Source organism: Neopelma chrysocephalum, unplaced genomic scaffold (assembly GCF_003984885.1).
Source record: "Neopelma chrysocephalum unplaced genomic scaffold, ASM398488v2 Primary Assembly neopelma1_43, whole genome shotgun sequence".
Classification (NCBI taxonomy): domain Eukaryota; kingdom Metazoa; phylum Chordata; class Aves; order Passeriformes; family Pipridae; genus Neopelma; species Neopelma chrysocephalum.
The window spans coordinates 9,682,033-9,696,316 of record NW_020897702.1 but is presented as its reverse complement, the minus strand read 5'-3'; the positions used below and the strand labels follow the sequence as shown (position 1 = coordinate 9,696,316).

At 38.5% G+C, this 14,284-nt stretch overlaps 1 protein-coding gene across 1 annotated transcript in view; it reads right to left on the bottom strand.

Moving 5' to 3' along the window:
* The window catches only part of CWF19L2 (CWF19 like cell cycle control factor 2), a 73,861-nt gene that overhangs the window by 15,482 nt on the left and 44,095 nt on the right, over window positions 1-14,284 (bottom strand). Inside the window, exon 12 of the mRNA XM_027677298.1 lies at window positions 14,048-14,185. Coding sequence (XP_027533099.1) covers window positions 14,048-14,185 — 138 coding nt within the window. The remainder of the gene's footprint in view (window positions 1-14,047; window positions 14,186-14,284) is intronic.

The window sequence follows — 14,284 nt, the reverse complement described above, 5'->3', positions numbered from 1 at the left end:
TACTTCTACTGAAATAAGATATATAAGTGGGAAAATCCATTCAGAAATGTTTTCTGTCTTAAAAACAATCAATCAAACAAACACTAATGACACTTAACTCTGCAATACTGCAAAAGTAGCAATGAATATGACTAACATATTCCTGGTCAGTACCAATTAAAAAAAATAAAAATTTTAGAAGCTAGAATTCCTTAAATATGATTACCTCTCAAGTCCTACAAATGCCAAATATCAGTGTCAAAAGTGAAATAAAATACAATGTAGCTGCTACCATGGCAGATTACAGAGTACTCTTCAACTGCTACTCTAAATACTGGCCTTTTAAAAAAAGTTATTCGGGAAGAAAATGGAAATTCTCTTTTAAAACATTTATACTCCAATTTGAACAATAAGGCATCCCATGTGTTCTGCAAATTGCATTATTGGGCTATAACTAAATCTCTCCAAAAAAGTTAAAGGAGAATTGAAAGAACAAGAAGAAAGTGTTCTCCAAAATGCCATTAGGAAAGCAAGTAATAATTTAAAAACTGATTTCTTTCGCACATATCTTCTTCCATTCAAAAGACAAAGTTAGTACACACCCAAAGAAGGAATTATGCTGATGTACTAGAGTTGCTGGAAAGCTGCTGTCCTGCATCACAGATGCCGCACCACACCTGCTAAACATGAAAGTCAGTGCATGAAGTTGTGCATTTAGTTCCCTCGCTGTGCTTACATTGCTTGGTATTGTCCTTCCTGCTCAGGTGCTGTACAGAGATCAGAAAGAAGCAGGAAGTTGCTTTGATATATCAGTTTAAAGTCAGGATGTCCTACAAAACATCATTGAATTGTCTAAAATTTCTAAAATGGGAAATTCAGATATCTATAAAGGCAATGCACCTGAAGTCCTTCTTTCTATCACACACTGGCCAAAGCTGAGAGCTGAGCTAAGCTGACATGCTTAGACAGATCACCTCTACAGTCCCCAGTCTTCTTTTTCCTATTTCACTTACTTTGTTCTGGGCTTATCTGCCATGTTCTTCCTTCCTATGCACCCTCTTTTTTCGAACTTTCCCTTCTCTTTTGGCAAGCACTGATTAACACACAGGCAGCTTTAGGACTCTTAGCACCAGGCAAAATGACACTGCCTCCCACATCTCACAGCGTAATTGTGCAACTGCGTCCTTTCTACCATCCATCTGACAGAATCACAGAATAAACTAGGTTGGAAAACACCTCTGAGATCATGAGTTCAACCTATGACCGAACACCACCTTGTCAACTAGACCATGGCACTTGAGACTGGCTGCGTTCAGTCTTTTCTTAAACACCTCCAGGGACAGAGAATCCACCACTTTCCTGGGCAGCCAGGAAATCACCAAGTGGCACCAAAGTGCCAAATCACTCTTTCTGTGAAGAAAATGTCTAACCTAAATCTCCCCGATGCAGCTTAAGACCGAGCCCTCTTGTCCTACTTTGCCTGGGAGAAGAGACTGACACCCACCTGGCTACAACCTTCTTTCAGGGAGTTGTAGAGAGTGATGAGGTCTCACCTGAGCCTCCTCTTCTCCAGGCTAAAAAACCCCAGCTCCCTCAGCCTCTCCTCAGAGGACTTCTGCTCGTCCCTTCACCAACCCCACTGCCTTTCTTCGGACACACTTCAGCACCTCAATGTCCTTCCTAAACTGAGGGGCCCAGAAGTGGACACAGTACTCAAGGTGCAGCCTCACCAGCACTGAGTACAGGGGAAGAATCACTTCCCTGGTCCTGCTGGCCACACTGTTCCTGATCCAGGCCAGGATGCCATTGGCCTTCTTGGCCACCTGGGCACACTGCTGCCTCATGTTCAGCTTCCTGTCAATTCAAACTCCCAGGTCCCTTTCTTCCTGGCTGCTCTCCAGTCACTCCGTCCCCAGCCTGTAGCTCTGCCGGGGATTGTTGTGACCAAAGTGCAGGACCCAGCATTTGGTCTTGTTGAACCTCGTATCACTGGATTAAGCTCATTTATCCAGCCTGCCCAGGTGCCTCTGCAGAGCCCTCCTACCCTCCAGCAGATTGACACTTGCCTCCAACTTGGTGTCATCTGCAAATTTGCTAATGGTGAACTCAATCCCCTCGTCCAGATCATCAATAAAGATATTAAACAGGACTGGGCCCAACACTGATCCCTGGGGGACACCACTAGTAACTGGCCGCCAAGTGAATTGCAGCACCATTCACCACCACTCTCTGGGCCCGGCCCTCCAGCCAGTTCCTAACCCAGCACAGAGGGCCCCTGTCCAAGCCGTGGGCTGCCAGCTTTTCCAGGAGTATGCTGTGGGAGATGGTGTCAAAGCCTCTGCTGAAGTCCAGGTAAACACATCCATAGCCTTCCCCTCATCCACCAGGCGGGTCACCTGATCATAAAAGGAGATCAGGTTGGCCAGGCAGGACCTCCTAAACCTGTGCTGGCTGGGTCTGACCCCCTGGCTGTCCTGTAGGTGCTGTGTGATTGCACTCAAGACGATCTGCTCCATCACCTTGCTGGGCACCGAGGTCAGGCTGACAGGCCTGTAGTTTCCCGGATCCTCTTTCCAGCCTTTCTTACGGATGGCCATCACATTGGCCAATTTCCAGTCATCTGGGATCTCCCCAGTGAGCCAGGACTGATGATAAATGATGGAAAGCAGCTTGGCAAACTTCTTCCCCAGCTCCTTCATCACCCTAGGATGGATCCTATCTGGTCCCATAGACTTGTGAAGATCCAAGTGGTTCAGCAGGTCACTAACTGCTTCCTCCTGGATTACAGAGGAGCTATTCTGCTCCCCATCCCTGTCTACCAGCACAGGAGGCCAGTTATCCTGAGGATGACCTGTCTTATTGTTGAAAACTGAGGCAAAGAAGGTGCTAAGTACCTCAGCCTTTTCCTTATCTTTGGTAAGTATATTCCCTCCGCATCCAATAAAGAATGGTCCATTTTCCACAACCAGGATGCACTTTTGGTTTAATCAACAGAACAGCATCACAATTTTGCTTGCCCTGGCCAAGAAAGGCCTGTAATACACAAACATTTAAACAGCAGTCAGGGAAGGCATCCAAACTTCTCTCAGAAGCCCTCTGGGATCCTATTTGGACAGCTCAAATACAGTGCAAATGTGGCCAAAACCCAAGAAAAAGGAGAGAGATCTCTAACCATTCAGCATAGGGCTTTAGAAAGAAATTAGCATCTGACTATGCATACAGGAGAATGATTTGAGAGAGAGAAAAATTACAATGTTGTTATTTGCTGATTAAATCCTTAACATGATAATTACCATGAACAATATGATTATATTACATGAATAATTTCATTATATAACATTCTGTTTATAAAATAATTTATGTCCTTTTTAATTTGTTATGTTAGTGAAGCCATCAGGCACTTGGGCATGGGGCTACTTCCTAAAGTAACTCTTGCAGATCTGTATACAGTAGACTTCAGGGTCAGTCTCGTTTTTCTGCCAACATACGTTCAGACCACTGGAACTGTATCTCACAGTTTAATTTTAAACCAATTCTGCTTTTTTTATTCCACAGTAAAACCCCTGGAGTCTTATACACTGCTGGCTGCCTACACGCTACATTTGAAGTGTGCTGGGCGTTGTGTCTCTTATCGCTCTCTCTGCTGCTTTCACTTGCTCTTTGGGTGGCCCTTCAGAAAAAAAAGCCCTACTTAAGAATTTAATATCATTGTGATACTGAAAGGAAATGCTAAGAGACAGAACTCCTAATCATCAGGGAATATACCTATATAATACCTCAAGTACAATTTTTTCCCCTTCTGCAAATTTGTGGATAGAACAGGAAATTCTATTAAACACAATTAGCACGGCAACAAAAGACACATGCATGGTTCCAGTGTTGACTATTTTCAGCTTTTTTCGTACAGTTATTTTTCTGCTAATTTGTTTGTTCCATTTTGTATGCAACTATTGAACTTCTGCTTTTCCTGTCTTCTTGCTAACACAATCATAGCTGGAGTTACTTCCATATAAGCTAATAAAAGTGCATCTGCTTGGAAAATATGTGGGGAAAAAAAGTCTATAGATTGTATAAAATGTATCAGTTTGGGTTTAAATTGTCATGGCAACACTGACGTCTTCAACTTTAAATGACAGAGTTAAAATTTGTGGAATGTTGTATCATAGTATATTTTGGGAAGCTGCAATAAAGGAGAATAAACTATTATTTTAGAATACAAACCTCAGAGACATAAGAATACATCTCATTACATTTAAATTTATTCAGCATTTGGCACCTATTGTTAACAACAAGAACACCTCTGAAAAGTCTTTCTGATCTCAAATAGCATTTGCTTAAGTCAAATCAAGGCAGAATATTATAATGTAAACTTTATTACAACTCTGATCTCCCTGCAAGCACGGACATCTAAATTTGAAGGTTTAATTCAACATATAATTCAGGAAACAGGCACTTCCAACACCTATCATCCCAGAGAAATAAACAATATTTTAAATACATAGTATCAAAAGATTTTAACATATCAATGCATCGAGTGCTTTCAAGGCCTATGTCACTGACAGGAAAAGGTTATCAGCCATGTCGATGAGCAAGGTAGTTCAGGACAACCTTTGAGCAGCAGAGGTCAAGCAATAAAGAGACAACAGAGTACTGCTCAATGGTTTGTTTCTGTTATTTGAAACTAAAACTGCAGATTTTGTTATAATTAGCTAATAGGACAGATCAAACTTTATATGCAAATCAACAAAATGAAGTGTCAACCAAACAAAATACCTTCAGACATAGAATTCTGCTATTAAAAGTGTTATTAGCATTTACCTTCACAGTTAACCCTGGCCATAATTTTAATGCCTAGAAAAGACTGATCTGCACAAGTCTTCATTTGCAACACATCTTGTAATTCCAACATAATTCCAGAAGAATGTTAAATGCTTATGCACTCATTTAATATGGGCTGCATCTACATAGTTCTTACTGTTCCCAGGTTTTCTTTCCTAATCCAGCTGTGACTGCTGCTGATTTGTTTCCAAATGCAGGAAAAGCTTTAAATTTGTGTCCACTCAATATTCACAGAAAACTGTTTACTGCATTGAACTGAAATGTAGCAGTCAAAGAACAAGGTGTTTGAAATTATTTTCTCTTGGGTTTTCATATTAATTTTTTTACAGCAAACCATGAACATGATCTCCAAGTAAATGTAAAAAACAACAGTGCACTAGAGCTCTGTTAGAGTTTTATCATGTCTATTAAATAGTGTACCAGAATGGCTTCACTATGTGAAGAAAGAGGAGAAAAAGGTTTATTACATAATAACAGTAGCAGGAAGCATTCTGCATTTTTCACTTTAGCTTCTAAATTTTTTTTTCTAGACTATTATTTTGGTTCATGGTGATGGAAATGCAAAGCTGTGCAACAGGTAGGTTTGCACAGCAAATGATAAGGCTGAAAGCAATTTCCCATTTTACGGAACCAATGAAAGGTAACATGCAAACCCTTTTTGCAAACCTGTAATACCAGCATATCTCTTGGCTAAATCCATAAAGGAAGGTCAGCATTATTAATAAGGTTTTGTATTTTTCACTGCTGAAATTCATGTTAGGGATTGCTGCAGAGACTTTTAAATAAAAGGAGTTTATGGCCAAAATTAAAATGGCCTGATGAGCAACACAAAATAATCATTCTCACTTTTTTTTAGTTAAACATAATCAAAAAGAACAGAAATGCCTTAGTAGAATTTATACATACAAATAGAAGGTAATTGCTATTGAGGTAATAATGTTCTGGAAATCAGTCTCTATACACCCACAAGCATCTACTGACATAAGTGAAAGAATTATATAAGTCTTAACAGCATGAATTTGGGAAAATTGAACTACTTACAACAGTCAAGAGCTGAAAGAACTACAGGGTACTTAAAGCTATCAGTAGTGAAAACCTAAGACTTCACACATATTCTGTACTCTAAAACCGTAAAGTAAAAAAAAAAACAACCCACAACAGTTTTCAAATGTTTTGCTGACTTTTTTTTTAATCCCATAGTCATGCTTCTATAACAGTGAGAACCCAAACCACTTTCCAAGCTGAATAAAGTTAAAAGTAAAAACACTGTAACTTCAAACAGATGGGTTTTTTTCCTTTTTAGACATAAGAGTGAAACATGAAAGAATCAAACTTTATGGTCTGCTTTTTTTCCATATATCAAAAAGATTAGTGTTGGGGTTTAAATTTTTGTTTAAAGAAAGCTTTTTTCACCACTGTAAATTAAAGATTTGGGCCTGTGGGATGATGGATAGAATAAACCTAGAGGGGATTCAGAATTTTAAGGTAAAAAGCAGCTGCAGCTCCTTGATGGACTGAGGTTGACATGCTCCCCAGTACAACGATAAACATCTGCTCACAGAAACAGAACAGAGTGTGGAACAAAGCGGAGGCATGTGGCCCCCTTCCATTCTAATCCCAACAGAATGGGAGAACATTGTGGTACTGAGACCATACAGTATCTGTCTGATAAGGGAGAATCAAGATGTTCTGCTGCTGAAAGCAACAACCGTGTCGAACTCCTCCTCAGGTGCCAAACCATGACCACTGCCCCCCCTCCCATTAAATACACCAATCAGAAATAAAAGGTATTTATGACTAGAGACACTCAAACTCCTCCCAAACATAAAGAAAATAGTATAAAAGTAAGTTGGGGATAAGGAGAAAGTGGGAGAAGACCTCCACCGAAACTGCTGGGATCAGTCGATGGGCTGAGTCCGTCTTCTCCCCTCCCATAGGGACGCCCTGGGTGAGAAATATACTCTGTGCATGTTAAATGTAAAATGCTGCTTTTAGGAGTAGAGCTTTTGCTTGTGCTCACCCCATAGCATATTTGTTAGATTGCTTCATATCAGAGCTTGTGCTTGCTTAATATACGTAGATTGCTTTAAAACATATTTTTGCAGTAGACACTATCACCAACCTTCGAACCTTATTAATTTGGCACAATTCGTATTAATAAAAAGTGTTTTTCTGTAAACTGTTAAAGCAAGTCCTTGCAGTTGCCGGCAGCGACAAACGCCTTGGCAGGACCCGCTGAGGTGTCCTGGCTCTGTTGAGCTCCCACTAACAAGGGAGGTTTTGGTAACCTCCGATCTTCTGAATCTGTTGGCAAAGGGTCTCCTTACGAGATGCTGACAGACTGTCAGACACCAGGGTCTCAACTTTCCTGAGGGATCGACGACTAAAAATCTAAACTCCCACCTTTCACGTGACAGGGCCTTTTTCATTAGCTTAATAAATGTGACATAATAGCATGCATGGGGTGGCTGTGGGAGAGACTGTATTTCAAACCGCTTGAGGAAACTGATGTCCACATCAGCCTCCTCTGAACAGAAGCCAAAAGGTAACAGGAGGTAATAGCCTCAAGCAGAATTGGGCTGTATTAGAACCATGACTAAAAAAAGAAGAATGGACAAAAGGGGAATAATAAATTGGAATATAAATTTAAAATGAAGACTCGACAGGTAAACAAATAGCAAGGAGATGGCATATTCTCTCCATCTGATCTTGTGGAGCTCTTGAGAAACGAAAACCTTACAGGTGGGAAAAAGACTTAATGAGAACGAATATGGCTTGACCACAACAGACGCTTAGTCTGTGAATCTGAGTGGGAGTCAGGTATAAGATAACATTATATAGACCTTCACATGTCAATGGGATTAGACAGAGGTTTTATGGATAGAGATTTTGGGTCTATGTACTGACATTTCTTCCAAGTCCCATCTAAGAAAGTAAATCCTTTCATGAATTATATCCTTCTATTTCAACATCCCCATTTCCCTTTATAAAACTGCAGTTATGTCATTATCTTCAGAGATTCATAACAGCTAGTCTGTATCTCATTTGAAATACCATTAAAACACTAAATATCAGGAAAGTAACACTCATCTAGAGCAGAGCATGTGTAAAAGCCATAAAACATGCCGATGTGTCTTTCTTATTCCATTCCCATTTCTGAGAGCAGTGCCTATTTCCCCCATACTCAACAGCCATGTGGCTGGAATTATCTTTTTGGCATAGTCTGGGAAAGTGATAGAAGCCCTGGGAAAATCCATGAAGAAAATAACAGTGCTGCAGTCAGTTCAGACTGAGAAGATGAATGAAATTATTGAACAGAATTTAAGGGACAGGATCTCCCTTCTCCCATCCGATAGGATCTCCTATAGACTTGCAGCAGTTTCCTCCCACCGCTCTTCTGAAACATGACAGATTAATTTTTGTGGATTTTTCCATTTCTCAGATGAAGGCACAAAGAGCAATTAATTCATATGTGTCAAATTTGTGTACTATGTTATCAAACTAGAACTGACAGAAGAGATTTGATTGCTAGACTTCCTGCTGGACATAAAACACTTTGCTGAATCCACTGAGGAGAGATGGAAGAATTTTTAAGACTACCTCACTGAGCCCCAGATCTTAATGCAGATACTCTATGTAGTAAAGGCTTATAAAGTACATAAATAAAGTATCTAGAATATCTGTGATCACACTCAAATTTTTCAGACTGCTGCTAACACTTCAACGCCAACACTGATCTTGTTATGCCATGAATAAGAATGCATTCTACAGACATGGAAAGACATGGAAACCTCAGGATGCCTAGGAGCCTGTTTCTTAATTTAGGATCAAGAAACAATCACCATCTGGGGAAGACCATCATATTTTGTGGTGACAAGAGCTGGGAATCACCTGTACAGAAACTACCAAAAGCATTTCAGATCTTAACAGAGAAGAACAACTGGCATCTATGATGCTTCTTTTTATGAAAGCCACACAAAAATACCTTCAAACCTAAATGTGACATTGCATGGGACGGAAGGACTACAGTACCATGAATTAGAATTTGGACATTGCAACAGTAATTGACAAAACATTTACTTTGAGCAGATTCTCCAGTACACTTAGCTAGTAAATTAGTAATACAGCTCAATCTTAAAAGATTATTCAAGAGCTAGGTGTCCATTCAAGAAGCTTGTTCTAATAAAATAATGTGATATAGTACATCTTTGCCTAGTAACAAAAAAAAAAACACTTTACATAGCATCTGACCCAAAGCTCACTGAAGTCCATAGGAACTTCAGAGCCTTCTAAAACTAAAATAAAGCAGTTGCATAAGCCAGGAAACACAATACATTCATGTAAAATTATTAAGAAATTTTATCCTTAAAAAGCCAAACAAAACAAGAAAGAAATAAAAAAGGAAAAAGCCTTTAGAATGGAACATACTAAACTCAGTTGCTCATTTACCCAGTGTGATTGCTTTATGTTGCAAAATCAATCTCCAGCAAGGGTTAAAACATATGGGGGAAAGCATAAATGAAGCTCATAGAGCTGACTCTTCTGCTACATATTTGCAGCTCAGCATACCATTGTGGAAATCCTGAGCCAAAAGCCTATCTAGATCTCTCTGTTTAATATTTACCAATGAAACTGTATTTCACAAAGTTGCTACACCTTTTTTTTGCTCCCACTCACAAGTAAGGCTGCCACAGCATCTCATGCTCTACAGCACAAGTTCTACAATGTCCTTCTTCGCTGAAAAAAAAGTCCCAATTCACATCAAACTCTGTTCTGTGACCACTTCCCATATGACAAACGAAACCTGTTGTTTTCTATTAAACTCTTACGCCAATTGTTCCACTCTAGCCGCTGCCTTCCCCTACCCACCCACCCCCCCGGCTGAAGAAATTTTGTTTACTTAGGTTTTCTTCAAATGGCCACCATTCTGTGCCTCTGACCACAACGTATGCATTACCAGAGTGGGTAGCACTACGGTAGCCTTATACACTTTAAATTGGTCCTAAATTCCCCCTTTTCACAACCTCCAAAACAATTCTGTTTCTCTTTTTAATCACACCAGCATGGAGATGATGTTTGCAGACTCACAATGACTCTCAAATCAAGCATCAACAGCCTCTCATGGTATATGCACAGTCATGGCTTCACGCAGCTTCAACAATTACCATAATTTTGCATTCATCAACCCTGACTTTTATCTGAATTTATTGCCTCAATACCTACGATGGGATCTCTTTCTGTCTATAGCATAATCTCCTGTGTCTGAGCTAGACATTTTAATTCCTTTTATACCCATAATGTCTTTCCTACAGCATTTAAAATAGAACAGATAACTCACATCACTAAAATATGTATGTCTCTCAAGAAACTTTGAAGTCAATCTTAAGATCAGTTCAGATATGTTTCACAATGTTAGAAGAATTCCAGCTTTGTAGTTTGAAATTCTACAATTTACAGTGACCTCTATTTTTGACAGTCGTACATATTTACATAACGATAACTAATTCTCAGATCATAAAGTATCCCTTCCTCTAGATGGTCTAGGTATGTGCTGAACAGAAGAAATTCCTGACGAATCCACTGGTAACCTCCTTTAATTAAAAAAACTTACCATTTACTCCTGCCCTCTGTTTTCTTTTTAAAGATTGCCATTACACTTGCCATCTTCTGTTCCTCAGGGTGAATAAAGATTACACTCATAAGTTCACAGCTGAGCATGTCACACCTGACTTCTCTCACTTCCTCACTTAAGTAAGGATTATTCAGTTTTAGTCACTGATTATTATTCATCTCGAATTCAACTTTCATTTTAAAAGATTGGATTTCTATAAGTTTGAACTAAAATTTGTTTTACTGACACTTAACTTGAGGCAGTTTTTCCACTTATTTAATGTAAATAACAGTTCATGCAAAACAATTGCTCTGACCTCATTTATAGAGGGTATTAATGCAAATAGTTCATTAGTCTTTCTAGCATGCACTTGTCCTTTCTAAATGCTCTAATTAACCATTGATCACGTTTTTCAACACCACATTCCTGCTGGTTTCTTGCTTTCAACGAATCTAACTCCTAGTTTTTTACCTTTTAGCAAACGCAAAATAATTACTTAAATTCCCTCAAGATAATTTTTTCCCCATTCTCATCAAAACTGCCTTCTAAGCCTGCTAGGCTCACTCTCTTTTTCATTCTCCTTACCTGGACATGAGAAGTACTTTTTAAATAATGGTTGGGTTCTTATTTTGACTTTTCTGTCAACCTCCAGAAGCTCTTTCTTCTTCTGTTCTCCCACCACTGGATTATTTTTAAATAAAAACAATCAAACAAAGTTTTATCCTTTTTTGAGAGGGTGTTCACCCCCTTAGAAGGTTTTCACCAGTGACATACTCATTTTAAACTCCCACTAAAGAGACTCCACGTTTCTTCATAATTGCTTCTTTATAGAAGTTAAATGCTACATTTCATTTTATTCTACTACATGGATAAAGAAGTTCAGTTCCCAAAGTTCACCCTCATTTGTACCGAATTTGTATTTTTAAAACAGCTACATACTGTACCAGGCCATTTCTGCACCACTCCTAAACTGATCAAGTTTTACCACTGCCCCAGAAATCCTTACAGTGCAAGTAACTAGTTCCTAGAGGAGCTGGCTACAGGTACAAGAATGATAACCCAAGATGTTACACATACAAGATTTGGTTTTCTGTTTTCTTTAAATTCAATTATAGCTCATGCCTTTTAACAACAGGTACAGGTGATAAAATGGAAGATGAGGAGCCACCGAAAGGAAGTAACAGGGGATATTCAGTCTAATCCCCAATTCACATAACTATCCATAAACCAGAGAAAGATATCAGGTAAGGAGGTAGCATTAAAACCTCCAAATTGCTAAATGCCAGGAAAGTACAAGCTGCATCACTGGAAGTGTGACCTGTTCTTATTCTCTTTCTCCTATGCAGTCACTGTTGGATAGAGAATACTGGGCTGAGTGAATCTCTCATATAGCTGCTCTTGCATTACGTGTCTCAGTCATCAAGAACTTCGAAAATGATCAGCATTTCAAAATTGAATAGAAAAAAAAAAGAACAGAACAAAAAATTACAAAGAAAAATTACCAGAATTTTTGCCTTTGAAGACTTACAAAACTAAATAATATAGAAATATTTAATCTCCCTTTAAGTTTGGTAGTCTTTCTTGCATTATTAATGTCAAAATTACAAAAACTAAACCAAGGGCAGCTGAACAACAGTTCAGGGCTCTAAGAGTCAAAAGTTATTTTCCATTCTGAAGTGAAGAAACTTGGAATCAATAAATACACCAATAGACAAACAATATTTTTCAAAAAGTTTAGAAAGTCCAAAGGCAAGACAAGCAAATTACTGGATAAATACACACATTTATCAGAAAAAAAGTCTGAATGGCCTTTTATTTGCATTTGGAAAAATACAAGCAAAAAAAAATTTCTCTTTTTGAAAGCACTTCCTACTGCATCTTCATAGGGGCACTGCAAACGTTTGCTATTACCAAAACTCAGGAAGCTCAAATTAGCCTGGTTTTATTTACACATCCCTGAAAAGAGTCAAGAGCACAAAAAGCAACCCTGTTGGAACAGCAAACTGTTCAGTAGAAGCAGCCACATGAAAGCAGTAAACAGAGAACAAACTGAGCACATTAATAGTAATTTCAGAATGACATGCTGATATGGATTTACAAACTCACCTTCAATGCCCATATGTGAGTTAAAGAATGTCTTTAAAATCCACTCCACTTATGTTTTAATATAGACATTCATACACACACACACCAAACACCATTTATCATGAAAGTTATCTCTCATAACGAGAATACTTAATGGAGACAAAACAACACAAGATGAAGAAGGTCCTGGGGAAGATGGCATTTCCCTCTGTTATGCTTTTTATCATTTGATGTGGACAGTACAAAGTTTGATTGTGTCCTTAAACTTCCGTTTACTTTAAAGTGTTTGCATGACAGATATGCTGATTAATAAATGCTAACAGTTTGCACCACTGCACAAGTCATGAAGAAAATATTTGTGTGTTTGGGGTTTTTTTAGGACAGGAAGATAAAGAAAGAAATTAAATACTGTCATGTTTGTTTAACTGGACCCCAAGGGTATAATTTTTTTTGAGTATGTCAGTGGGATAGAATGAGAACTTCTACCAGAGGCAGCTGAATGAGAAGATGCATAAACCACACTAAGTTCAGATAATATCTCCAGAAGAACTTCCTGCTAGAAGGTTTATGGCATCAAGCTAAATATTTTCTACTGGGCACTGTCATGTCTTTTACAATTATTTTAAGTTCCATCTGATGAAGCCTAATTTTCAAAAATTAAAAAAAAAAAAAAAAAAACCCAAACAAACAAACAAACAAACCAACCAAAACCTACTCTCTGGGATCTTGTCTGCCTCTAGATAAATGGAAAAATAAAATTTTGTCTGTGATGATACTTAATTCCATGCAAACAAACTTCTTCAGAACCTGTCTGGTGATGCATAAAATATTGGGGCAGTAACATAGTAAAAATTGAAGTATGCTAGAAAAACCATATGTTGTAGTTATTGGAAATCGTCTCTGTCAAACACTTGCATATCAAGTGCAAAAAGTATGCCTTATTAGTCAATTTGGATGACAGAAAACAATCATTCCATTTGGGCTGCAGTATCTGTCTGTGAGCTGGCTGCTCTTAAAAGTGGAATCACTCATGGAACCATACTGCATAAATCTGTGTACCCTGTAAGCACGAATTATCTCATTATCTAAGTCATCCTGATGGAAATTCATGTAGTTTGCTTCAAATCTCATTGACTCTTTTAACTTCTAGATATAAGTGACATTCTAAACACAAAGAAAACTGTGCTTTTCTCTGTCACTAATCTGGGGAAAATCTGCTTTGTTGGGCATAAGTTATTAACATACAATGCACTTTAAAAGTGTTCACCTCAACCATGTCAAATTCTACAGGCAGAGGAACAATGCAAACACATCTATGAAGGAACTGAACACACCACATTTCCTGCATGTGTGCAGGTTTCCATCACTTTGATGACATCTCGAGGACCATATTACAACAGACTTGATTACTACTCAAGACAGTAAGAATTCTCAACCAAAAGCAACATACCTAGAGCACTCAGGCCTCATATTATCCTTGATATTTCTAATAATGACATGTTTGATTAGAAATACACACACACGACACGTTACCTTTGATGCCATACGCATGAACAGTGAGTTTTGATCCTCTGCTGTCCTCATCTTCTCGTTTTTGACCAAATCCTTCAGGTCCGTATTATCATCATCCTGAAAATACCGTACTCTCTCTTTATCTACATGAGTAGGGACCTGGAAACAAACATATTAAAAATAAATATTTACCTAATGAGAAAGATCAGCTATAAAATTCAGATCCTAATAATTTCAACAAGTTTAAAGAATCATGAA